The 27554-nt window shown below is 42.2% G+C and overlaps 3 protein-coding genes across 5 annotated transcripts; all 3 read right to left on the bottom strand.

The window, feature by feature from the left end:
• Positions 1-689: 689 nt before the first annotated feature.
• tagln (transgelin) lies at positions 690-7653 on the bottom strand. Of its 3 annotated transcripts, XM_083695322.1 has the most exons (6): positions 7537-7632; positions 5484-5526; positions 4446-4634; positions 3142-3313; positions 2341-2443; positions 690-1429 (listed from the first exon to the last, which is right to left on the bottom strand). In XM_083695322.1, exons 2-6 carry the CDS (start codon positions 5493-5495, stop codon positions 1285-1287), a joined length of 621 nt encoding a protein of 206 aa, XP_083551448.1. In that variant the 5' UTR covers positions 5496-5526; positions 7537-7632; the 3' UTR covers positions 690-1284. The 3 variants fall into 3 exon arrangements, with proteins under 3 accessions (XP_083551448.1, XP_083551449.1, XP_083551450.1); XM_083695323.1 differs by lacking the exon at positions 5484-5526 and having other exon boundaries at positions 7537-7653; XM_083695324.1 differs by lacking the exon at positions 5484-5526 and having other exon boundaries at positions 7533-7616.
• Positions 7654-15036: 7383 nt separating this feature from the next.
• On the bottom strand, positions 15037-16855 carry cbln20 (cerebellin 20; the record flags this gene model as incomplete). The annotated part of the gene is made up of 4 exons (XM_083696196.1): positions 15037-15464; positions 15929-16069; positions 16303-16407; positions 16849-16855. The coding sequence occupies 4 exons, from the start codon at positions 16853-16855 to the stop codon at positions 15037-15039; spliced, it is 681 nt and encodes a 226-aa protein (XP_083552322.1).
• A 956-nt stretch (positions 16856-17811) lies between these two features.
• On the bottom strand, positions 17812-24255 carry ftr86 (finTRIM family, member 86). The gene is made up of 11 exons (XM_083695340.1): positions 24149-24255; positions 22818-23611; positions 22589-22684; positions 21966-22199; positions 21498-21657; positions 21231-21308; positions 21020-21079; positions 20829-20867; positions 20485-20550; positions 20170-20372; positions 17812-19942 (listed from the first exon to the last, which is right to left on the bottom strand). Exons 2-11 carry the CDS (start codon positions 23322-23324, stop codon positions 19607-19609), a joined length of 1779 nt encoding a protein of 592 aa, XP_083551466.1. The 5' UTR covers positions 23325-23611; positions 24149-24255; the 3' UTR covers positions 17812-19606.
• Between the last annotated feature and the right edge of the window lie 3299 nt (positions 24256-27554).

Genomic DNA, 27554 nt, shown 5'->3' with positions numbered 1-27554 from the left:
TGTACAGCTACACCCATATAGAGTTTGATGATTCCTGTGAATTTTAAAAACATATTAAAGAGAGTATATTTTTGGGTAACACTTTACATTAAGGTGCCCTTTTAAAAAGGGTGATATATGATTTATAACAAGTTAATAAATTATTGTCTTCATTTACAAACCGTTTCAAGTAATTAATTTGAAGTACCTGTCCATTTGGGTAGTCTTTGATGCAATTGAGTGGATCAATCTGAGCAAAGCACTGTGCAGAATCACATATTTGATCAACATTAGCAAATCCGTGCAGTGCCTTGCTCAGACCGATCGCCTCAAACGCGGAGTATACCTCACCATACGCACTGGTTTGGCAGAGGGCAATGTGCGTAAATGCTTACAATTATGGATGAGGTTCGTTATATATATAATCCGCTGTTACATTGCAAATTCGTTGTCCTATGGAACGTGATTGATGCAAGATTTATTGACAAATGTCAGTCCAATGAACACATCACATGCTTTTATCTATCAATTTCAGTGCACTTGGAATTTAGCAATGTGAAAGCTGACCGAACCAAATCATAAAAAATAAAAAAAAAAGTGTGAAAACACCCTTCCAGTGTCAATATTTCCCTAAGGAATAAATGGACTGGGTGCAACCCTGTAATCATCCATTTTCATATTGCAAACCACAAAGATTCAGCACAATAAAGTATTTCAAAGTCATTATTTAATACGACATTGTACACAAATATCGGGGCAGATACAAAGGGAATAGCAAAGGCAGGGTGCTCCACTGTGTTAGAGTTAGACTACCTTGACAACCTCTTCCATAATGTTGTTGTGACACAGTTCAGTGACATTATTTTCTTTCTGTTATTTGTTTATTTTTTCTAACGAATTAAATGTTCTGATGCTAACACATCTTGGATGCATAATTTAGTACTCAGTGCCAAGTACACTCCAATATTCTGATGTCAGTCTCATGTTAATATGGGATAGGGAATTGTGTGTGAGGATGAGTGACTATTTGGAATAATGCATGTTTGTCCCTTTGGCCTTGCTCAAAAGTTAAGACTCAATTCTGTATCCATAAAGCAGAAACAGTACTGTTATGGAGTTGGTCAGTTTTGGCAATACTAGTGTATTTGTGTGATATACTAATCCGACTGTTTCTACTATACTGGGATCAGGTTCAGATCAAGGCATTTAGACATGTGGACCTGGTCATAGGTGCAGTGAGAGGGTGGGACTGTGTTGAGGGGGTTAAGGGTGGTGGGGGGTGGTAAAGGATTGTGGCCTGTGGTCTTAGTCGGCGATCTGGCGGGATCTCCCATACCCACCCGAGCCAGCCTGAGAAGCCCCCCGGTTGGAGCCCATCTGCAGCCCTATCACGTTCTTCCCTTCCTTGAGCTGGTCCTCAGAGAAATCCCTCCGGTTCTCCTGGGCTTTCCTGCATGGAAATACGTGGGAACTGTAGTCAAAAACACTTTCATGACAGTACACAATAGCTCTAGACATCAACAGTTCCAGGGAGCATACAAGATACATGGGTGTATTTTTAAATGGGGATGCATTATATAAGCCATCATACTGATAGATACATTCTTGACCACTTGACCTGTCATATAAATTACATGGCGAACGGCATAAAGATGTCAGCCTCCACACACTTTCACTTTATCCATGTTCGCTATTAAAAGCGTATCCTCACGGCGACAAAGCATGCACTTCCACAGTTTTCTGACAGCTTATGCAGACATAAAAACATTCTGAATAGACTGGGAGCGCATTAATTAATTCAAAACATGTCAGGAATTTGTCGCTATTGTACCGGTAGTAACAGATTGGTGCGGGAGAAGCAACCAGAAAAAAAGAGTCTACATTTTCTCGGGGCTTTAATCATATTAGTATCGGCAGATAATGGCTTTAAAAAAGACAGTATTTTGATTAGACTGATATTCTTGGCCAATATATTTGCATGCATACAAGAACAAAACCGTCTGCTAGTCAGATTGTTGTGCTTGAAAAAACATAAGTTGCTGAGTGAATATGTTTATAAACACGGAACACAACACTAACATACTGTACGGTAACACAATACGCAATACACTAAATACACGAGAATGTGTATAAGAGATGTATTATGTAAGACAGTTACAGTAACAGCAGAACACCAGGTAGAAAGAAATAATACCTGCAGTCATACAGTATCAGCAACAACTTTAGCCCCATTTGTGAGCTCATGTTAATTTTATATTTTAATTTGGGTGTTATGTGATTAATCAACACCACTGCACACCACAGTCTTGCTTATGAGGCAACAGCTGTACACTCAGGGTCAAACACATGGATCTCACTCACTTGAAGAACCAGTTGGGGTCACCGCGATAAGTGCCTTCGTCCTTGGTGACGGCAAGACTTCCCAGGGCACTCAGAGTCCTCTGGACTGCTGCCAGGTCCTTTCCTGCCACCACATCAGGGTAGTTAGTACAGTCACATCAGGGTAGTTAGTACACCACAGTCACACCAGGGTAGTTAGTACAGTCACATCAGAGTAGTTAGTACACTACAGTCACATCAGGGTAGTTAATACAGTCACATCAGGGTAGTTAGTGCACCACAGTCACACCAGGGTAGTTAGTACACCACAGTCACACCAGGGTAGTTAGTACAGTCACATCAGGGTAGTTAGTACACTACAGTCACACCAGGGTAGTTAGTACACTACAGTCACACTAGGGTAGTTAGTACAGTCACATCAGAGTAGTTAGTACACTACAGTCACACTAGGGTAGTTAGTACAGTCACATCAGGGTAGTTAGTGCACCACAGTCATACCATACCATAAACTTGCTAAACATTAACAATAACATTTTATTCGATTATTAATTCAATTAGTGATGAATTAAATTCGATTCAATCTTCAATGTACCCTGCTGTTACCATGTCCCTCCCCATCTTTGTATGTCTACCACTATTACCTGTTTTCTGTGTTTGAAGTGTGGGCACAATCAAAATAAGTCACTTAAATCATATAATCGTAGTGCAGATGTTTCAATTAATTTGAACTGTCTAAATGTACATGTGTTTATATTCATTATATATTCAGTTTCTGAGTGTTAGGGTTAGGGTTAGGGTTCAGTTTCTGAGTGTTTTGCTAACCTTCCCAGAGGTCAACAGTCTGGAACATATCAGTCTTGATGACACCGTAGCGCTCGGAAGCGTTCAGGAACTGAGAAACCTGCTCCATCTGCTTGAAGGCCATGCTCGAGCTCTGGATCTTCTTAACAGGCTTGTCCCCATCATACAGACTGTTGACAAGCTCACACAGGACCTGGTGATGGAGAGAGATGGAAGAAAGATAGTTGGGCTGGGATTCTATCAATTGCGGATAGCAGATTTCCACACTGCAGTTTCAGAAGTGTGTTTGATTTAGAAGGAGTTGAGGAGGCATAAAGCAGGCCCACTTCATATCCATGTATCTTTGTTATTCAGCTACGTCCAGCATAGTCCCCCTATTTCAGGGTACTAAAAAGTGATGGGACAGATTGATCAAATGTCCAAATTAAGCACTCATGTTTAGTATTTGGTCGACAATCCTTTGCATGCAATAACTGCCTGAAGTCTGCGACGCATTGACCCTCACCATCTTTGGTGATGCTCTGCCAGGTGTGTATACAGCCATCTTTAGTTGTTTGTTTTGAGGACGATTTGCCTTAAGTATGCTTTTCAGTCTCCTTTTCAGCAGTGCTGCATGTTCAATAGGATTTAAATCTGGAGATTGACATGGCCAGTCAACCACTTTCCACTTTTTGGGCCTGAAAAACTCCCCAATTGCTATGACCGTATGTTTTGGGTCATTGTCCTGTTGTATGATGAAGCGCCGTCCAATGAGTTTGGAGGTATTTGCTTGTACTTGGGCTGACAAAATGTTTCTGTATACTTCAGAATTCATCCTCCTGCTGCCATCTGCAGTTACATCATCAATGAAGACAAGTTAACCAGTTCCAGTGGAAGCTAAACATGCCAAACACTCCCTCCACCATATTTCACAGATGAGGTGGTAAGATATTGGGCAGTTTTTTTTTCTCCACACTTTACTCTTGCCATCACTCTGGTTCATGGTAATCTTTGTCTCATCTGTCCACAACTGTAACCTGGCCATCCTGTTTTTGTAGCTTTTGTTAATGCTGTTCCAAACTGTTGATTTTGGTAGGTTTAAGGTTTTGCCTATGTTTCTGATTGGGTACCCTGAAATAGGGGCACTATGCATAAAAAGGGTTGTAATTTCTGTGTACATAAATACCATAAAATAAAAGCTGAGCATCTCTACTTTAACCTCACAATAATTGTTTGATTTAAGATCAAAACTTTTGGAGTGTAGAGCCAAAAGAAGAAAAAATGCTTCACTGTCCCATTACTTATGCAGGGCACTGTATTTGACCCAGCTCTAATTGGTTACTCACACATCCATCTTTGAGCCAGGCTTGGAAGCCCAGTTTGCCGGCCTCTGGCCTCCCGACTCCAGATCCACACTGGGCCACGATCCACTCCACCAGAATGGCCTCAAGCTCCGGGTCATACTTTTTGTCGATCTTATCCTGAACCACTCGGCTCATCCCATAAGACGGACCCTTGTTAGCCATGCCTACCCCCTATCCCACGGCCGAGGCGAGGGATTGAGGGAGAGAGAGATGAAGGGAGAGTAGCGGAAGAAGATAGGGAGTGGAGGAGAATGGAGGTAAGATGTTGGCAAGATGAAATGTTGGCACTGTTGCATGGTCCCAGATGTGTATGTGCTTTAACCAAGCAACTCCCACTGGCAGCTACTGTTATTGAGTAGTAGAGGACATGCACATACAGACCCGGAACAAGGCTGGGATATAAAGGAAGACATTTAGGAAACTTCCTTTCTTGATCTGAAGCACTGTGTGTGTGAAACTTCTATCACTTAACCAATTGTTTTCACTATTATCAGAAGCGTCTGAGGTGAGCATATTACACCTACAGTGATTTGCATGTTATCTGTGCAACTGTTTCTTTCATTGGTCTTTGCCTGAAACAAACGTTACCTCTGTTGCATGTCAAGTAATTTCAAACAGCTCTGTGGATAATAAAGGCAGACTCACATGCGGACATGAGCACACAAGGACATATGGAACATTCACTCACAAACACGTACGCTGGTACATACGGAAGATATAGAAGTCATGCATTTTAAAAGGCGTGTATTTGAGCAAAACCAAACCCCTCCCGACAACACACAAAGACTGCATGTCTCCAAATGCACATCCATTCATCCCATCTGGGTGTGTTACAGAAAAAAATGTAACATCAATGTCTAGAAACATGAGCCAAGGTGCTGCACAATAGGAGCCCTATAATCAGCAGTGTCTCTCTCTCCCCCTCTCAAACACACGCATCCACCAACACATTTATTGCTTTTGGGCAAAGCAGCCAAGTGCAAAGCCCCTTTCAATGCACACTTCTGTTAGCACCATCACCTGTGCTGCCATCTTGATGTCAGGACACCACAACTTGCTGTGCCTGGGGGTGGGGGTCAAAGGTCAAATGTTAAAAGAGATGGTGTGCACTATTTAGTTGTTTTTTATACTGTCTACTTGTGCTGTTATTGATCGATGCAGATGTTTTTTTTAAGGCAGAAATCCTAACTTGAGGTCTGTGCAAGTAATTAAATGTTCGCTTTTTTGGTGTGTTTGTTAATCTATGCAACTGCATTTCTTTTTTGACTGATGAGAGTTCTATAGCTGTGAGTCAGTGTATGGCAGAATTTGCTTTCTTGGCACAATTGGATCAATGGCGTCATCCCAAAAGTGCACACCCTGCCCATCCAGTGTGCCAAACAAGCTAAATCAAGTATTTGAAATACTTCAGGTCTTTTTCAGTGGCAGCCATTGCTGACTTGTGTGTTGGAATAAGGCACTCTCAGAATTATATTAAGTTATTTAACTATCATGCAAGACCTGAACTATCATCTCCTTCTTCTAAGGTATGACACCATCCATCTCTTCACAGTAAATGCTAAGTGGGAAGCTTTGGGCGGGCCCGACTCTGACGTCAACCAATCCCAAGGATCCCAGCATCTCCCATCTCTACACCCACTGCTGTTTACTGCTGTGTTTCTGTCTCGCCATGGTAACATCTGGCTGTCATTGCCACAAATCAGGAACACTTCCTGAGCTGTGGTCTGTGGCTGAAACAATGACATAATGCTAGCTACGTAGTTAGCGGTCCTGTGCTGCTACTGAATCTGAACTGTCTCCTGCTGCTGCTGCTGGAGCTCTAGGACTTCACTTCTGCTACAGTTACTGTAGCTGGAAGCTTCTAGACACTTTGGGTTCAGTGTGTGTGTGTGTGTGTGTGTGTGTGTGTGTGTGTGTGTGTGTGTGTGTGTGTCTGTGTCTGTGTCTGTGTCTGTGTCTGTGTCTGTGTCTGTGTCTGTCTGTATTTGTCTGTCTGTCTCTCTTCGAGGAGTGTGTCTGCCTCTCAGTCTAGGCCTCTGTTTGGCTGTGTCAAGCCAAAAGACCATTTATGGAAATCAGTTATTTTGCATGTGCAAACAAAGGTATGCATGTGTGTCTGTTACAAGAGGAGCTGCTTCCTATCTAACATCTCATGTCTAAAACATTCTCTGAAAAATGTTTCCCTGTGTTGCCTTAACATCAGAACAATATCAGATTATGTGCCCCAATTTGATTCAGCAAATAGTGCTGAGCAGAGCAAACAATACCATACAACTCAGAATACTCTACAGCATGATTGTTATTGTAGCTTGATTTTAACAATGGTTTTGAGAATACTGTCATTATTTAATCAGAGTTTTTGTAAGCAGTCTGAAAAGTCTGCTCGACTTAGTATTCAAAACTCCCATTGGATTATTTCTCATTGCATCTAAGGTAATGATGGCTGACTTTTCTCCAATTTTCCCAATTTTGCACATACAAATTGGGGCCCTATGACTGTTATTAAAGACCCCCTTCAGTTAAAATCGAAAATGTTAAGATGAAAATCCATGTCTTAAGTGTAAGTACTTAATGTCAATATACATTTTGTGCCGAAATAAGTAATGCCGGTCAATGTTGGGCAATCTTACTAATCAGGACTACCATTCCAAACAAAATGGCTGCAATAACACCTCTAACTTCTTCACAATGACACAATCACAGATAATAAGATCACAGAGTATTAGCACTTCAGCTTGTATTTGTGTTCATTCACACACTCACATTCACACACAGGATGGATGGAATATGAGACACTCACAGACATATGGAAGCCCTTTCACATGAGTTGAGAAGGTTAGACACAATGCTATGACACTGTTAATATTACTGTAAGTATTAGCAAGAATAGTTTCTGAATGCATCAATCAATGAAAGATCTGTCATATTCAACAGCTGGATACTGGCTGACTGCCTGGACAAGGCCTCCATCGTCAGGCAGAATAACAGACTGACTGACTAACTGACAGACATACAGTTATTCTGACTCGGACCTACAGTAAAAGTACCAATAATAAAGTGAAGACATACTCACTGTGTGAAAGGATGAGCGAAGAGTCGTTCCTCTGTACAACCAGCGGATAAGGTGTGAGGGTATGTTTGAGTGAGTGTTTGTATACGTCTCGCTCCAACAAAGTCCTCCCAATAAAAAGTGCCGGCTTAAAAGGAGCAGAGCCGAAGTGACTTCACTGCTCTTAGCAGAGAGGGAGAGAGGGAAAAAGGAAACCTCATCCTTACAAGGGCATGGCCTTTCTGTCTCTCCTTAGATCCCTCCCTCTCTACTGCGCTCTCTCTCTACTTGCTTCTCTCTCTCCTCCCCTGTCTTTCTCTACCTTCCTCTTTTTTTCCATCTGGTAAAAAAGCGCATCCTTATTTGGGAAGGGCTGTACAGAGAGAGGGGAGAGCAGTGCCAACAGTCTTTGGTTTGGTCAGCAGGAATTTTCCAAATACTTTACTATACCACTCCATCAACAGAGGAGGGAGAGGGGAAAAGAGAGAGAGAGAGGATGAAAAGTGGAGGGGGAGGGGATAGAGCTGGTCTTGTTAAAGACCCATGGATAGTAGTACAGACAGTTACAGCAGGCTCTGTCCATTTGACCATAAAATCATACATTTTCATGGCACTTTTTTTTTCACATTGCCGTGATTCATAGAAATTGTGGAGTGAGCGAGAGAGAGAGTGAGAGAGAGAGGGAGAGGGAGAGAGAGGGGAAGGAAGGAGGGGAAAGAGAAGGAAGGAGAGGGAATCTGAGGATGAGAAAGATAGATGAGTGGAGACAGGAGTCATTGTATACAGCAGACCTTTTATGTCCAGGATGAGCCTCAGCTGTGCTTCAACTGTGCATGTGCGTGTGTGTGTGTGTGTGTGTGTGTGTGTGTGTGTGTGTGTGTGTGTGTGAAGATGATGTGTGGACCTTGTTCTTAGTCAGACATTCCCTTCCTATTAGCACCTCTTCTCTTGCCAGGCCCCCAAATGTATGTATACTCATCTAATGCTTACGTTGTAAATCAGGAGGTGGAGGAATGTATTGTTAATGGGGAGAATACTGTCAACTACACTATATGGCCTGAGTTTGAATCCAATGACAGTCATGAAAATGTCATTCTAACATTTTGGAATTACATTTGAATTTATAGATTCACTTCACGTTATTTCAGAACGTGCTTGTAACTTCACAGATAACGTATCAATGTTGAATGTCTCAAGGTGGAGGTACCTATGCAGCACGTCCTGGGAACCTTAGAAAAACCTATTCCAAGTGTTTCCAAAACACAAATTGTTAGCTGGGAATCTGTTTTGGAGCCTAGCAAGGTCTTTCACCTCACAGTATTAGAGGCAATTACTGTAAGTAAGTACCTGCTAATCAACACCATGGTTGGACCCCACTTGTGAATGACCACTATGTAAAATAACACAGCACTACATGACATATTCTGCTTCATGGAACAAACCAATCTTTATTTTCCAATACAATTTGCTTAGCAGACACTGAAATTCATTGTACATGGAATATCTGGTTACAAGGATGCACACAAAAACACACAAGTTCTGGTGTTACTTCTGTTGTCAATCACTTATCATGTCAGCTGTCAAACAGGTGTGTGTGTGTGTGTGTGTGTGTGTGTGTGTGTGTGTGTGTGTGTGTGTGTGTGTGTGTGTGTGTGTGTGCTTATGTGTATGTCCATGCTCATGTACATATGTGTGTTCATGTTACTCCTCTGTGAAGGGGTACAGCAGGTAGCCAGTAAAGATGTTGAACTCCTCTGTGTTTCCGCACAGCATCCTGCCAGAGAGCAGCTCCACATAGACCTGGCAGCCCTGGCGTAGGGTCAGCAGCACCACCTGTGTCCCACTGTCCTCCATGTCCTCCCGGTTGTCCTCCCACATGGAGGCCACCACCTCGCCGTTCTTCATCAGCTGCACCTTGTGGTAGAGCCGCTTGCCAGCTTTACCCACATTGGAGTATGCAGAAAAGGAGAAGGAGTAGAGGCCAGCGCGGGGTGCGGTGAAGGTACCTGAACATAGGACACGTAAAGGGGCAGAGTCAGTGTGTGTGTGTGTGTGTGTGTGGGGGGGGGGGGGGGGGGGGAGAGAGAGAAAGAGATATGTTTGTGTATGTGTGTGTACGTGTCATGTCGAGAGATGTTGGTATATGTAAGTATGCTAATGCTAGCTCTTCCCATGTCCTACCCAGAGCAGGGTTGTATCCGTTGCCCTGATTGAGTGAGATGGAATTGTAGGGGATGGGCACGTTGCTGGTGAAGGGTCCAAAGCAAGAGCTCCTAGCGCCCATGGCTGCTGTGAATGCAAACTTGCTGTTGCCTGTGAAACCGATGGAGGGAATGAAGGGAGGGATGGGAGGGAAGACGAGAAGAGGAGAGGTTAGGTAGCTGAACAGATAGTCAGGCCATACCACAGTACTGCTGTGGTTCCTGACTTCATATATCTAGGAAACAGACTTATTTCCTCAATGGCAGGGACAATCTATTATTCATTTAGTTAAGCCTTAGTTTACCAGATGAGGTGATTAAAAACAAATTGGCGGTGGCTACATTTACAGACACATATCCGAATTCCCATAGGCTGCGCGTCTGGGTTGACTGTAATGCTATCTCTAATCTTAATTCTAACCTTAACCCTTACCCTTACTTCACCCCTTACCTTTAACCCTATCCATAACCAATCGTAAACCCATACCTTGCCATGACTTTAAAAGGATAGTTCCAGGTTCTTTGGTAAAAGATGATAAAGATACCTGTGACTTCTTGGATGTCATTGTCCAGCATCTTTAACTGCCCCCAGATGTGTACCATGCGCGTGAAGGTCTGCTCTTCTATGTCATTCATCTGGTTGGACGCGCAGCAGCAGCCCCGCTGGCGTGTGAAGGCACACTCGCAGTCCCAATTCCCACAGGGCAGGGACCCTGTCCAGCTTGCTGGGTGACAGGAGAGGGGAGAGGTGAGATGCAGGGTTAGGAGATGGAGAGCGGTGGATGGAGGTGGGGGGAGAGGTTTGGGAAAGATTAGGGAGAATATGGGGAGAAGTGGGGAAGGATGGGGAGAAAGGGAGGCGGGGGGGGGGGCAGGGGCAGAATAAGGGTGAATATGTGGGGGTAGGATTGGACAAGGAAGGAAGGAAATTAAATGAGAAATGAACAGAGACAAAGGGGGTACAATGTGGTGAGTTTTATGGAGGGTAGGTAAGATGTAGAGGAGGCATATTACGTTTGATTGAAGAAAACATGTAGGAGAAGGCTCTGTTACCTGCTGCATCTCTCATGACCTCAAACATCCCAGCCTTCACATTGACACTGAGACACAGCAACCCCCACAGGCACAGAGCAGACACTGCAACCAGCTTCATCTTCTGAAATAGAATGTAAGAGAATATAGCCTGGCTAATAAGCTGTACTTGTCAGCCATTGCTAGTGAGCTACTTGGCTAATTAGTGTGGGTATCATCAAATAGGTTTTAAACAGGGACTTCCTGTAACAGACAAGATCACAATTTGGCTGTATCAATGTGAATGGGAGAGTGACAGATTCTTCCACCATCGTTATTATTTTCTGAAATAAATAGTGATTTTGTATATTCAGCCAAGATTCAGGTAAATTCATTTCAAGACTGCCCAGAATTGACTAAATGAAACATGCTCATTCTTGTGAAAAAACACTTCTTTTTTTTTAAAGCAGTGCCTCACTTTTGATTTAATGCACATGCACAGTTTCCCACTCCTATGAAATTTGACACCACCACGTCATTCTGCGCATGAGCTTTGTTAGCTACAGTCTACAAGCATGATTGGATTTCTGTTGGAAAAGCAGATCCTGGACCTCTTATTAAGTTCAAGATTCAAGATTCAAGATAAGTATTCTCTTTGGTACCGTCTTTTATCAAGTACTCTCTTTGGTACCGTCTTTTGAGGTACAATATGTAATGAAGGGGCTGTGAAATACCTGGCTTCATGCTGGTTGTTATACCATCTTTTACAATTGGTATGTTAATTGATTCAGCAATGACAGGTCTCCGGCCCAATGCAAAAGACCAATCAGAATGATTACTCAACCAGTTAGCTCAGAAGCCCTACTCTCCAGATCACAGTGTAGCTTGCTGAAGTACCAGTGATCTGGCACACCAGGTAAAGTAGAATAGCTGATTTGTTCAAATTCCTTCAGCAATGTTTCATCCAACAATGACTATAAAGCCTCTGTTAATGGATACAATTAAGATATGAGCTTTACCAGATCAGCACACTCCTAAGATTATTGACAAGCTCATACATCATTGTTAAGTGAATACTTCATTGGACACTGATACAGAAGAAAATCATAACTTACTATATCAATGTAAATAGCCCACGTCTTCTTGTTCTTAATGTCTGTCTTTACTGCAGAAGACCCATAAGCAGTGTGTGTGAGTAGGTGAAGAGACAGTCTAAGTAGTTTTACGCAGGGGGAGGTCTTTACCCCTCAGGTGCCCCACCACACCAACCAGGTGGATGGGAACAGGTACACGCCCACCCCTTGTACACACACACACACACACACACACACACACACACACACACACACACACACACACACACTCTCTCTCTCTCTCTCACACACACTCTAACACACACACATAAACACACACACATAAACACACACACACGCTCACACATAAACACACACACACACACACACACATGTAGCCTGATAGGTAAAGTTACCAACAGAGTGCTAACATTCAATACTCATATATTCATGTACTGATGTGAAAGACAATATCATGGTAGTGTATCTTCATTGGGTGTGAATGGGAGGTCCAGCTTCAATGAAACTCATAATGTCCTATTATTCTGCTGTTGTACTGAGAATAATAGGTTTTAACAGGACACCGGTGTCTCATTTCCCACCTCCCAGTGGACATATTGTTGTGTGATGAAGCTGAATATATTGTTATGCAGAATTTTGTATGTGGGTCTCAAAGATAAGGTGACTTAATTGCAGCCACATTGAGATACCATATCAGTCGATCAAGATATCTCACAGATCTAGTGGGTATAAAGAGTACTACCTGGTTCTCACACCTGGGCGTAGTTAAGTCGAGGAGAGACGCTCCCTTCTTCTCTCTGTTTTCTTTCCTGTTTTTGTTGGCGACCTGGTAACCGTCCATTGATTGTTTGTTATTGTTACTGTCACAAGTGTGTCCCCTGTTGGGTAACCTGGTTCTTTAGATGGTAACTGTTTATTAACAAAGGGAGGACAGAGAATCTTGTCTGGTGTTAGTTTATGTTCATGTTTACTTAATTTCACCATCCCTAGAATACAGTGTGTTTTCAATGGGCTGGGAGGTCAAACTATGTAACGGTGTGAGGACGTGTTCATGTGTCTCTTTCGATTATATGAAGAAAGATATTCACTAGCTACCGTTATTAGGGGAAATCCACAAGCAAAGACCTGACATAACATGAAATCAAAGCATCCAATATTGTTTGATATATGATTTTGTTGTAAACATGCAAACATGAAATCCACTTGAAATAAACTATGCTTTGAAAAGCTATTCATTTGTGTTTGAAATCTTGGATCAAATGTGACAAAAACTGTACGTTGATGACTTTTTGTCAATTCAACCAACTACAGTATCTAAGTAGATGCAATGTGAAAATGTTTGAAGTTGGGGAACTCTTTCTATGAGGCACATACAGCATAACACATTTTAACTCCACATACAGTGCCCTGCCTTAGTAGACAGTGAAGGATTTTTTCTTCTTTTGGCTCTACACTTCAAGTTTGGATGAAATCAAACAATTACTATGAGGTTAAAGTAGAGATTCTCAGCTTTTATTTGATGGTATTTGTGTATATATTGGTTTCACCATTCATAAATTACAACATTCTTAAATTACACTTTTTACGCATAGTTCCCTTGTTTCAGGGTACCCAAAAGCGATAGCACCCCTGTTTTTTTTTGGGGGCGGGCAGTCCCACTTTTACATTTTTCATCTTTATTTGATACTGTGGAGAGAGACAGGAAAATAAGGAGGAGAGGGCATGTCAGCAGGGCATGGGCCAGAGTCGAACCCATGCCGACATGGGTGCACGGTAGGCCATTGTGCTAGAACACTGGACCACCCCAGGCCACCATGTTTAGTATTTGATCCACAATCTTTTGCATGCCATAACTGCCTGAAGTCTGTGACCCATTGACCCCACCACCAAACCCCTGCACCGCAGGAGCCCACCCACCATTGAAAGGGAAGAAGGACCTGAAATCGGCCCAGGTAGGAGCCGGTGCCCCCCCAACCTGTACCAACTCGGTGGCACATCTGCATCAGGGGGGCCAACACCAGCAATCCAGGCCAACCGAGCCTCAACCTGTCCACTGACGCAGGGCACACCCCACCCACAAACAATGACTGCAACCAGACCCAGATAACACCTGGGGCAACCACCACCACCCCCAATCCATGTAGCCCATGCCACACAATTGCATGGGGACAGATAGCAGCAGCAACCCCGGCCCAAAGCCCCAACCCGCCAGCGCCTGCTCACCCCCGGGATGAGGAGAGCATGGAATCTCCCCCCAACAGCAAACACCATCCACCAGACCAAAGCCAACCCTGTGGCATTCCTGTCGACCCAGCCCCCACATCACCAGAAGGTGCCCCAGTAATCACCCAGCAAGCCAGCCCTCAAACAGAGACAGCAAGGATGGTTTATCGCCGGGCAAGGACCTGTCTAAAATACATCTAAAGGACACGGCCAGTGCTGTGTCCTTTACCGGGTCCACTCTCAATTGCACTCAATAGACTCAATTCCACTTATTTAGTACCTTGTTGAATACATTTTTGCATTTGAGCTAATTTTAGGAGCCACTGCAAAGGGGTGAAGACTTTTATTTTGAGTTCTGATGGGGTAAGACAGTTGAACTAAGGTCATGAGGCCTTTATAAGTTATATTCTTCAAGAATGAATGGCTATATATCACACATTTAAAAGTAAAATGTACCAATCTCAGAGTGCCCCTTTAATCTATGAATTTGGTTGTTTTCTCCAGTCCCATCCCTCAGCTTTATATCAAACCAAGTGGCTGGGCTCATTAGTAGCTTTAATGTAACCATACACATGTATCCTGCAAAAACCTATGGTGATATAAAGAACATACTCAGACCAAGTAATAGCATTCATGATTTATTTTAAAATTTCTTAAACACATGCAATTGTTTTCACAGTATGCATTGGGGGATCACTTGATTTAGTAAAATACATTTTATTAATTGTAAATTAATTGTTATTCATTGTAATTAAGGGGGGTGATTGAGGTTGTCAGGGCTGGAGGCGAGACCCAGCTCCAGTCAATCTGGAGGTCTGACATTCACACTCTCATTAAAAAGAGGTAGCTCTTTGCTACCCTCCAGAGGCAGAACTAGACCATAGGCCAAGCCTGTTTTAGTAATGGGGATGTAAAGAGGAGTGCAACAGGGTGTGTGTGTAAGTGTGTGTACGTGCGTGCATGTGTGTGTGTGGTTGCAGTCGCCTCAGCTGGCCTTAGTCAGTGGCATAGAGCAGGAAGCCAGTGAAGGTATTGAAGTGGCTTCCATTGTCGCACAAGAAGCAGCCGATAGGCAAGCTGACGACCACCGTATCCCTGGCCTGCAGCTGGAGAGCCAGCACTGTGGTGGTGCTGTCCTCCTGGTCCTGTTGGTTCCTCTCACTGGGCCCCGCCACCTGGCGCCCGTTCACCATCAGGCTAGCACAGGCAGCAAGGGTGGTTGCCGGGGCGCCGGAATCGCTGTAGACGGTAAGGGACAGGCTGTATATGCCGGAGCGTGGAGCAGTGAAAATGCCTGTATTGACGTCATAGCCCCCACCCAGATTGATGAAGACACTGTTGTAGATGACAGACTTGATCTCGCGGAAGGGACCCAGGCATATGCGCTCATCTGTCAGCGCCACAGAGAATGCACTGCGGCTGGCTACTCAGTGAAAGAAAGGGAGAGCGAGAGAGAGAGAACAAGAGGGGGGGGGGGGGATTAAGTAGTGGTGAGGTGGAGAATAGTCAACCCAGTCTCATCATTTCTGCTGACCAAAGAATACGTTCTGTGTGAATGTATTATCTAGCTATACTGGCAGGTAAATACAAAAGACACTACATAAGGAGGTTGGTGGAGTGGTGGAGGCATGTTCGAATCGTGCTTGGGACCTATTTCTTTTTGGCGCTAATTCTTGATAATTCTTGCTAATGTTGTCCCCTGACAACATACCCTAACCTTAACCACTCAAATAGTGCAATTCAAGTAACTCTCACGTGGTCAACGCTAATACGAGCACACAGAACATATTGTTTGGTCTGCAGAAGTGATTCTCCTGAATGTAATCTGTTAGAGACTATGTTGAGAATAGCTCAGATTGTCAGTCAGGTCTGGTTACGAGGTCTCACCGCGGACGTTACTGAGCACATTCTGTGCTCTCTCCAGGCTTCTCTCCAGCTCATTCAGGGTCAAATTGAAGAACGTCTTCATCCTCCACATCTGCTTCTGCATCAGGCAGCAGCCACAGGAGGCCTGGTCCGTCAAGCACACTAGACACACACACACACACACACACACACACACACACACACACACACACACAAGCAGGACCCATGATATCAGACAGTTTCTCACTCACCATCCTCATAGCCTCTTACAATACACTCCCTACGGTTCACTATCCTCAGTCTATTCAGTATTCCACCTAATCGTTTTATTTTTCCCTTTTGTCTATTTTTGTCTATCCTTTTAATAACTGTTCAGCCCATCCCTCTCTCCTCACCATTCCCTGTGTTGGGGTCGACTTCCTCAGTCTCTCCAGGGCCGTGCCAGTTGTAGCTATCTTCCTGGGTCAGAGCAGTCCCCAGCAAGCACAGCAGTATGATGGCTACAGAGTGGTTGGAGAACAGTCAATAACAGGCATGTAACTATAGCACAATCTATACTGAGAAGCCATGGAGTGTACAGTAAGCTAATTACACTAAGGTTATGACATTGCAAATTATAGCAAAGTGATCTAAAACAGACACATCTACACAGTAGATCATTTAGGACTATTTAGGACTGCTCTAGCGAATTGATAACATCAATCACTCATTTCATTGCCAGGGATAAACAAAAAACAAGCAGGACTAAATCTCTCAAGGGCTGAAGTCTCACAGCCCTGCTCTAGAGACTGACAGCTCATCATCTAGAGTCTTTATACCTCCATCCGCCACCAACCATTCTAAAAGTTATTCTGGAACCTAAGCCTTTCTCCTCAGTAATTCTGGAACTTCTGTCAGGTGCTCATCTGTACCGGCTCATAGCAGTTTTTCTACAATCTCACCTCTCATGTTGCAGCTTGGAGATGGCAGTTGATGTTCTCAGACAGTAGTGATGGAGGGATAGACTGTCAGATGGAGAAAAGGCTCAGGCTATAAACTCTCAGCAAACCCCACCTCCCACTGTCTGTACTCTAGGGGCTGGGCAATGGTAGGCTTTGTGTCCTGGCTATGTGGGACAGATATTGTCTGTCTGTGTGTGTGTGTGTGTGTGTGTGTGTGTGTGTGTGTGTGTGTGTGTGTGTGTGTGTGTGTGTGTGTGTGTGTGTGTGTGTGTGTGTGTGTGTGTGTGTGTTCGTGTTCGTGTAATATCAGGTACACAACAAAAGAACCTATTCCTGATGCAAAAGTGTGATAAGGGCATTTGTGTTGGAGTCTCTTGTGTGTCTTTATTAGCCAGTGTGCATCAGTGAACTCTTTCCCATCACAGTAAGTTGTGTAAGTGTGCCTCTTTGAAAGATACACATTTTAGTCTTAGTCTCTAAACACAAATCTGTGTTGATGTGTCAATATGATTTAAAGGTACAATCCTTTATTTGTTATTGAAACTGCTGGCCTATGATTTAATATAAAAAAACAATAATTGACTCATAAATCTGTTCTTTTCATTTTAAGCTCTTAGCTACAGTCTTGCTACAAAAAGAATGCTCAATATATGGGGAATTGAACAGTCAGCCTTGTGCAGATTCTGCCATGAGGAAACAGAATCAATAGAACATCTATTTTGGTACTGTCCATTGGTGGCTCACTTTTGGATTCAGGTCCAGGAATGGTTGTTAAGGCATAATGTATCAGTGTATCATCAGTATGCAGATAGGCCTGCAATCAATTGTTGGGGACCAGGCCCACTCATTGGGAAATATGATTATACTCTTAGGTAAAATATAGATTTTTAGGGAAATCTCAGCAAGCAGTATACAAATAGAGAGGTTCAAAACCTTCATAAAAAAATCACAGTAAAATAGAAGTATGTTTTGCAAAAGGAAATCATTTAATAGTTAACACTTAGTTAACTAGTTAAGTAATTGATTAACTGATTCAATTATAAACCCAATATAGGCAGTGATGGGAAATTATGTGTCTATATGCGTGTATATGTGAATGTGTGTAAGTATTATATGTTCCTTACCATGGAATGAGAAATAGCTGTACAGTAAGTAGAATAGTTATTATTTTCTTTTCATGTCCTCCAATTAGGGGAGGGTTGGGACAGGGAAAGAAATAAAATAAAAAAGCAGGAGATATAATGCAAGCAATGCTATCTGACAGAACTTCAATTCTATTTATTCATTTCAAAGCTGATCTGTGGCAAAAGTTGGGAGTTGCCTAATGATGGATAGAGGAACTATAACATTACACAATAACAAATACATACATTTTCTCTATGCTGGGGTATTGAAAGGATTCCCTCAATGGATCATAGTTGGGGATGAATCACACCTGACTGTACTTTAATACTAGATGCTAATGAACATCTGTACTGTATGTGTGCCTTCTTCAAACACTAAACATTTACAAAAATATATGTAATAGATGCACATAACACAGTGTTGTAACACGTTTAGAACTTGAATCCAATAATGTACACATGACATTGACATGATCTCCTCCATGGAGATAGGTGGGTTGAACGTATCAACACAGACACAGAAAGGTTTTCATACATATTAGGGAACAACAATCCACACCACACAATTAGGCTTTGTGGGCATTGTGGATTTGTAGGACAAATGTTATCTGAAATCAGGGAGAGAAAAGACGTACAATGGGCCAATACGGTGTTTTTATGTAAGACAATCTCTCTCTGGGGAATACTTGAGATCTAGTTGATAAAAAGGGAAATAGAGAAAACTACAAAATAAAAGCCAGGTCAGGAGCATTTGATGATATGAAGAAGTTGTTTCCGGTCATGAACCATTACATTTCTTCATTATGAAAGATGGCAAAATCAAGCCCATCATCAATTAATGTCACTGAAGGTTTGTAGAATAATAAATAATTGAGTGTTCTGGGTCACAGAAAAGTCACTTTGGGGTCAAAAAAAGAAAATGAGATGGGGAACCCCTGCACTAAGGAGTATAAAACGGCAACTTTGTTTTTATGAACAATATTAACATTTGCCACATTTTGAGAGAAGCTTACTTGATTTTCGTTTTCATACTGGAGTTAGCTAGTTAGCCAGGTAGGTATATCTGTGAAGACAGCAAATCTTCTGAAACAAGATAAGAATTGTATAGACATAGAATTGTTTTTTGGTGGCTGTTGTGGTAGAGGTATTTGTTATCGTTAATATTTTGTCCACTCTAATCTCACTTAGTTCTATGGTAAATTGAGGGTGTCACAAAAGACAACCAACCTGCTATCTTAATTAAGCATATGGTTTTACTGTGAAGAATTTTGATCTATATTGTACTTCCTAACTTTTGAAGTCACCTGCCGTCTATGATGATCATGGCGTATCATACAATTTTGTTTGGTAAGCTTGCACATTTTATTATTCATCATGCATTTGAAAATAATTATTACATATTCAAGATAAGAGGTGTATATGGGGTTTTTGAATCATAGAGGAGATGACACAACTAAAGAAACCAATAACATTAGCATTGGACTGGAACATAAATCCTGGCTATGTTATTGCCAGACTAGATACGACTCCATAGCACCTCAGTGAGGTCTTCTTTATCTGTTACACCTTCCTCTGTGGACAGGACATAAACTTAAATACAAGAATTGATGCCATTGTTGATGTTGCCACACAGCCTAGTCCATTTGGCACAGTGTCACAGTCGCCCCAACACCTGTCCAGAAACGGAACCCAGGGTACAGGGGGCCAGCAAATTGTGTCTGGGTGGAGTAGATGAGATGGGCCTGGTTATTACAGACCCTGTAGAAGGCCAGCACCCCTTCATGCTGGTCCAGGTACACTCCCACCCTCCGGGCTTTAGGTGAGCCCAACTGGGTCTCCTTTCCTGAATGCCACATGGAGTAACCCGTCCCTGACCAGTACAGGCCCCATGACTGCTCGTTGTGGCCCAGCCTGCTGACATCATCACTCCCCTTCCGGTCCATCTCTCTTAAGGCCACTCCAATTGTGATCTGAATGACATATAACCAAGTAAGTACTTGCAGCCAAAATACCAAATACAACAGGGTAGGGGTCAATCATTCCATGCCCGCTCCATAGACAGGAAATTAACTGGAATTGCCCTTGATTCTGATAGACATCAATATGACATTAAAGTCCATGCGTCACTACAGTATGTTGTAGTAGGCTATAGTGGAACATATCCATTAACTATCTTGGAGATGAGGAAGTGGCCCACCTTCTGGCCGGTCCACTCTGTCTCCCAGTAGTAGGGGCTTCCTGCCAGGGGCTCCCTGCACAGGATCTGTCTCCAGTAGAGGAAGCGATCAGGGTGGTCCGGGTGGTTCTGGTTCTCAGCCCGCAGAGTGGCCTTGCAGTCCCCATCTGACAAGCGCAGGTGACGGTATGCAGTGTTGGGGTCCAGCTTAGGCTGAAAGCGAACTTCATGGAGAGGGGCATCAAAGAGAGTGGGATTTTCTTTCTTTCAAATTGATGTTTAAATATAAGAAAAATCTAACAGCAAAAGGAAAAGTTGAGGGAAAGGGTCACTCACACTTCAGCATCTCTTCTCTGGTTTTTGGTTCTTGGTTTGCTAAATCAACAGTGGTCACTGGATTGACTGAAATGTTTTGAAAAAAGTAATCCAAAACATTCCATTTACAACGTTCATATATACTAAATGTTCATATTTACTAAAGAATGCAGTAGAGGGGAAAGCAAGTTTACCAACTGTGATATAATATTCACTTTGAAATATAATATTTGATTAGCTTGTGATTCACTGAAAAACAAAAGCTTGTCAAAATGTCAAACAATATCAACATGCTCTCATTTATTTACTTAGAACTTTGTTACAATGAAAGATTTTCAGTCCAATGTTCATGTATCAGTATTTACCCTGAGGCTGGTGTGGAGGTGGAAGTCTCATTTTATCAACTACGAAATTAAATGGAGGGGAAAATATAAGAATAGGGAAATATAAAAACAGAAAGATAAGTATATGGAATACATTTACTGTTATATTTGGCGAATGAAAATCTGTATATGCTGAAAGATTGACCATATGTAATGCAAACTGTAACATTTACCAGTGTTTAAACGAGGGTTCGGGGGCACTTCAGGTGCCACTTCAGAGAGTGCTGTGATTCCTGAGAAGAAAACCATACAAAATGACCACAAAGTTATTATTTTTGTACTTATGACGCTCATTGGTAATTCAATTATCATTTGTGTACTCATTGGTTATGGCAAGCACATTTCTGTGTTTAGTTTTTTTCTCAAATATCTGTGGATGTTAACCTTCGTTTTGGGCAGCCGCCTCTCCACCCTCTGATACTGCCTGACCACTGGGCAATGAAACCAGAGTGGCATCATTCACTGTCAAGAGAGAAGCCTCAACATTTACAATAACCACACATGGGCACTGCAAAAGACAGATGTCGGAAGTTCCACTCTACAGTATTTTTTACTTTACCTCCTACTAAATAGGTGACCAGGATGGTGAGAGCATTCCCAACCTCAAACACAGTGACACGATAAATAGGATGAAACAGGTCCCTCACTCACCTGCTCTGAACATCTTGGCCAAGCTAGATTTACAGAGATCTTGTAGTGCATCTCTCAGATCTACCATCACTGTCCGCAACCCAGACAAAACTGCCTCATCCCCCAGCCCTCCCCACTCTCTTCCCTCATTTTGGATGAGGGGCTCCAGGGTGTGGAAGCTCTGTAGGGAGAGGGTTACAGGGTAACATTAGAAACTATCCCTTGTGTAGAAATGAAAGGATTGGATAGGTATAAGCACAATGGTGGAAGCTCCACTTTGCCCTGATGGTGCAAATTCCATTTTGTTTTAATAACTACTCGTACTAATGTCTAGGGACTAGGTCTAGGGATTATTTCTGGACAGGGCCTATAATGTAGAATAATACTAGTCTGAGAGTGTAAAACAAGGTATTCTTTCTATTCTAATAAATAAAGTGACAGCTGTGGCTAAATGGGATATTGTGGTAAATATAAATAGATAAATAATACCTTTAAAAAGCAGATGTTGTCCTGCATGCTGGCTAGCCTGTTCAGCTCCTCATCCTTCCTGCGTAGCTGAGCCCCTTCCTGCTCCAGCCTGTGGATGTGGGCCTCCACCCTGCTGCCCATGGAGGCCTCTTGGGCACAGATCAGCTCGCTCACCTGGGTACCCATGAGCTCCACACTTTTCACTAGCTCAGCAAAAAGCTCCACAGCCTCACTCTGTAGGGCCTGGGATGAGCCCTGAGTGCAGAGAGTTGGAGAGAGGAGACAGACACACACAGAGAAAGAGAGAGAGAGACAGAGAGAGAGAGAAACTTTATTTAAGCGCCCAGGTGTTTATTTTAACTGTGAAAATGCTGTTGCATTTACAGTAAGAGAATGGTCTTGAGACCGGCATTTATACCATTCCTGAAGTAAACGACTCCCTCACTGATATTTGGAAGTGTTTTATCACCATGTGATGATAAACACTGCGATCGTCATTAATTATAACTTATTTTAAACAAACATGAGTAGCATTTAGAATGTAAAATAAATGTTATAAAAGAAAAATACATATCTGCTAACAAGAGTAGTTGCTGTGATCCAGCTCACCATGATACTGATAGCATGAGTAAAGTTTTCCTTACATTGTGGAGCCGAGCATCTTGCGGGAGCTCCTTCAGTTTCCTTTCATTCTCTAGAATTTTCTGCTGTATCTCTGCCTGCTTCTGAATAAGTGCCCTCTGCACATAGGGACACAAATAGACATTTTCTAAGTCACTCACCGTACTTAGATACTTTATCTATAAGATTTATGAAAACCTTTGTGGCAGACAGACATAGTAATATAAATAGCAATAGAGTATGGTTCCATACCTGTTTCTCCCTCCTTTCCTTCTCTGGCTTGACCACCCGGTGGCCATCGTGTTCATGGCGACAACACTCATCACACACACACTTCATGTCATCGTAACAATACAGCTCCAGTGGTCGCCGGTGTTGGGGGCAAGGCCCAGGGCTGAAGGCAGGGAGCTGGGGGTACATACCCCCCTGGTGAGGGCCTGTGTGCGGGGAAACCTCCAGATAGATAGGCATGGAGGGTGGGTTAGATGAGAGGAAGAGATTGGGACTCTCTTGGCTGCTCTTGGCCCTCAGCTTCTCCATGGCCTCCACCAGCACGGTGCTCCTGGCCAGAGAGGGTCGAGGTTTGAAGATCTGCCTGCATTGGGGGCAGCTGTACTGGTCCTTAGTGCTGCCCGTGTCCCAGTGCTTGTCAATGCAGGGGAGGCAGTAGGTATGACCACAGGGTAGAGTGGCCGGATCCTGCAACATCTCCAGGCAGACCGAGCACACAAACGTCTCCTCAGACCACAGAGAGGCCATTGTGCTGGGAAAAGACGGAGGCTTCTTGAAAGTAGAAGGGTGACCAAAATCACTAAGACGAGCACATTAGCAATGCAATTTAGATCTCATTACATGCTGGTTAAAACCAAAATGGGCAGGGCCTAGGCTGGAAAAACAGGTATGACGAGTGACAAGTTTCCAAACCATTTGGAAGTGATGTCAGTCATAGGGCTGCTCTCTCGTTAGTATCACTGTAGTTTCAGAGCTGCCTTGGTGATGTAAATGAAAAGGAATCTCAGGTTGACAAACAGGTTTTTCATGTTCTCCTAGAAACAAGTACAGATTGAACAATACATTACTTTTCCAACTTCCAACTACAAACTTGGTTCCTTACCCTGAAAGAATTCTATGGACTAGGACAGACTTCAATCCACACTTTGGATCCACACAGTCAATGGACCCTAAATTAGTAAGAATAAGAATCCAGCACGCTCTCCTTCAAACGATCCCTCAAAACTCATTTTAAACTTGGTTTTAATATTTAACTATTTACATTTACATTTATCAGATTTAGCAGACACCTTTAGCGGTTAGTGATAGTGCCCAGATAAACAGAACCAATGTGTGGAGTGTCCATAGACTTTTCGGGGTAAGGAACAACATACATGATTTTGTAATTTGGTTGAACTATCCCTTTAAAGCACATAAGGCAAACACCCATAAGAGGCAGGTTCAAAAGAATAAAACTGATTTAATTGCTCAAAAGTACTTATATCAAAAAGGTCAACTGAAAATAAAGAAACACAATTCTTCACATATTACAACTAAAACAACAGCAGATCAGCAGTTCCCCCTGTAAGTACCCCAAGCTCTCTCATCTGACAGCTGCCAGCAGAGCCTGACGAGGAAACTCCTCTCAGGTGTGCTGTGTGGTCGAAGGGGGAACTGCAGACTTCTATAGCTGGCTCCCATGGTTCAGTGGCAGGGAAAGGGTGCTGTTTGGGTGGCTGGTCCCTCAAACTGTTACAGATGTAATAGGGTACATAAAATAGAAACATGTATAGCAAAATATTCACTGTTCAAATTAATGCTTTAGCTTGCCATTCATGCCTGGACAGGCTATTACAATATCCGCTGGAAGTCTGCAAACCATTGACCCCACCAGACACTGAGTATCTTCTCTGGTGATGCTCTGCCAGGCCTGTACTTCAGTTGTTGTTTGTTTTGAGGTATTTTTGCCTAAAATCTTATCATCAGGAAATGAAATGCATGTTCAATTAGATTTAAATCTGAAGATTGGCTTGGCCAGACAAGAACCTTACACCTTTTTGCCCTGAAAAACTGCCTAGTTGCTATGGCAGTATGTTTCGGGTAATTGTCTTATTGTATGATGAAGCGCCATGTAATAGAAATAGTACTGCTATATTGCTTATAACAATGTGCTAGGCCTGTGGAAATTTACTGAGTATTGTCGCTGGGCAAAACGGGGTTTGAAGGTTGGAAGTAGACTGTGGGAAACAGTACTTGTGGCACCTGTTATTGACACAATATGTTCCAACCGCTAACATCCCTATCTTCTTCATTGTGTTCCTTAAGGAGGAAGGTTGCTGAGCTGCGCCTCAGAGGTCTCACTAAATTCAGTTTGGAGTATCTCTCTGCTTGCAAGTATAATAAACTTATATCGTGGCTTTAACAAGACCCGTGACTCTTGAATCTCACCTTTGCTGAAATAAAATACTACAGTGAAGAATTTCCGCGACAGCCATCCAATGAATTTGGGGGCATTTGGTTGTACTCCAGCAGACAAGATGTTTCTGTAAATTTAAGAATATGTTCTGCTGCTGCTATCAGAATTTGACAGATTTGCGTGTTCAAAACGGTAATCGGAAATCCACTCATATCTCGTTTTTCATTTGTGGAGTTAGAAAACAGAAAACGAGAATTGGCTAATTTTCCAATTTCTGCCCATGTTGGAGAATCAAGTGTCAGTTGGAGGGGAAAAAAGAGAAAGAAGGGTCATTTTCATGTTTTCAATCTGCACCCCAAAAACGAAGAATGGCTTGTTTTTCTTTGTTTTGTTCAGTTTTGCAAGAAAATGTACTTTATTCTGTTTTCGTATTTGTTATTGTCTATGCTGGTGAAGGGCGATACTAGCTTCCAATGTGGACCCGCCCACAACACTTTCATTGGCCAAATGCAAAGCAACCAGATTCAAGATTATATCATTATCATTGCTTGCCTGTGAGTCCAAGGCGGGCATACCCCTATAACATTGAGACGTGTAGTGGGGGCCGGTGTGCGGCGGTGCAGGGCCACTTGATAAATCGTGCTTGTATAAATATTTCTGTGCACAGTTTACATTAAAGAAATTAATTCCTTCAACTCTTTCTCGCTTCACAGTTTTGTGCATCATTTTCGACGTAGGCTATACGTATTAGACGCTTATGCGTTTCAGAATTGTTTGAACTTGGTTAATAATTTGTTAAAGTGTGAGGTTTTTATGACTGTGTACACAATTTCCCAACTAGAAATACATCTTATAGAGCACATACTCCACTTCGTAATGGATTAAGTATCTCACATCTCTAAGCCCAAATTATTCTGAAAGTTATATACACTACAATCCATAATTAACAAGATCAAAGGATGGTCCACACCCCATACACTACGTGTATGAAAAAATGAATTCTGTTATCTGGTAGCAAAGTGTAGACACGTGCTTAAATCTATCCATTAAAACATATTCGTTCCAGACTCCAACGCCGAAACACCATCACCTAAACGAGAGCATACCGTAAAGGGAAGCTATCTGAAAATAAATTGCAGTGAATAAGTTAGCCTACAGACGTCACATTGTGGCACCTGATTGCAGTGGTTGAGCACCATAGGCCTACACAGAGCACATAGCGATACCGCACTTTAGATGAGTGATATTTACAATTACGCACGTTCATTACCACTGCCTGCTTTCCCACGTTGTGACAATGTCTTTGTAAAAGACTCTGCTTAATTGTATTGACCTATACCTCTTAATTGTATTGTATGTAATACCTCCCCTCTCTCATCTATCCATCCTCTCTTTCATCTATGCATTAACCCATCAAACCAGCCAACAAACCAACCAAACCATCTTTAACTTTATTCGCTATCACTGAAGACTATCTCACTTTCTTTCAACTACTCAGCAAATCTATATGTCTATCAAAACATCTTTAAACCTTTTCCACTACTAAAATAACACCTTACAAGCCCATAAAGTGTCCTCTGGAACTTCTTTTTCTAGTTATTATTATTATTCCAATTATTCCCAGTGCTACTCCTCCTACAACTTTTGAGTTATTCACCAATCCAACTTTAAAACGTGCAGAGGTATAACTCGCGTTGCTATGACTTTTGGTGTTGATACCTATTAAGTATGAAAAAATAATACATATGGATAAAGGAACCACAACTTATATGCAGCTGTATCTGGGAATAAACATTTAATCCTCTCAATGTATTATTTCTGTTTTTAAGGGTTTGTAATTCTTCTAATATCCTAATTACCCTACTGAAAGACTGCTGAACTGCATAGGGAACACATAATGGACTGTACACAAATAACTTTCCAAGGCTAAACATTATTTTTACTCCCCCTCTACTCAGCAGCCCTTCTAGAATATGAATCAAGTGAGTTTCAATCTTATAATCTTATTCAATCTTCAAAATATATTTTTTAATATACATAAATATTTTTCGATTATTTAAACTAATCGCTGGTACCAGTCTACTTGGCAACACTTCTAGAATATAGATCAGGTGAGTTTGACTCTAAAGTGCTGTCTTATCTAATTTGCTAGCATTTTACTGTGGTCAACCAGCTGTAATGTAAATTGTGATGATCAAAAATGTCATGATAACTTTTTCGAAATGATATATGCTTTATGTTTAATAATTTGTCCTTGTTTCAGCAATTACATGAGAAAATATGTCATCTCTTAAGTCACGCTTTTATTTTGATGTTGCGAAAACGAAACCGGAAATCTTAATGTTGGAAGTTGTTGGTTATGATGAGAAAATCTGTGTTCTCTGAGCTCCAATAAGATCTCCATTAAGACTTCCGTTTTCGCAATTTAAAGACGAAATAGTGAGTTAAGAGATGAATGGAAAGCGGTGGGATTACAATATTTTCTCTTATTTTTGTTCTAATTTACAGAAGATATATACTATTTCAAAAAAAGTTATCTTGATCTTTACAATTTACATATTGGTGCCATTACATGTCATTTT

This window comes from Argentina silus, assembly GCF_951799395.1.
Source record: "Argentina silus genome assembly, chromosome: X".
In the NCBI taxonomy this organism is placed as follows: domain Eukaryota; kingdom Metazoa; phylum Chordata; class Actinopteri; order Argentiniformes; family Argentinidae; genus Argentina; species Argentina silus.
Note: the sequence above shows the minus strand (reverse complement) of the source record. Positions and strands in the feature narration are given on the sequence as shown.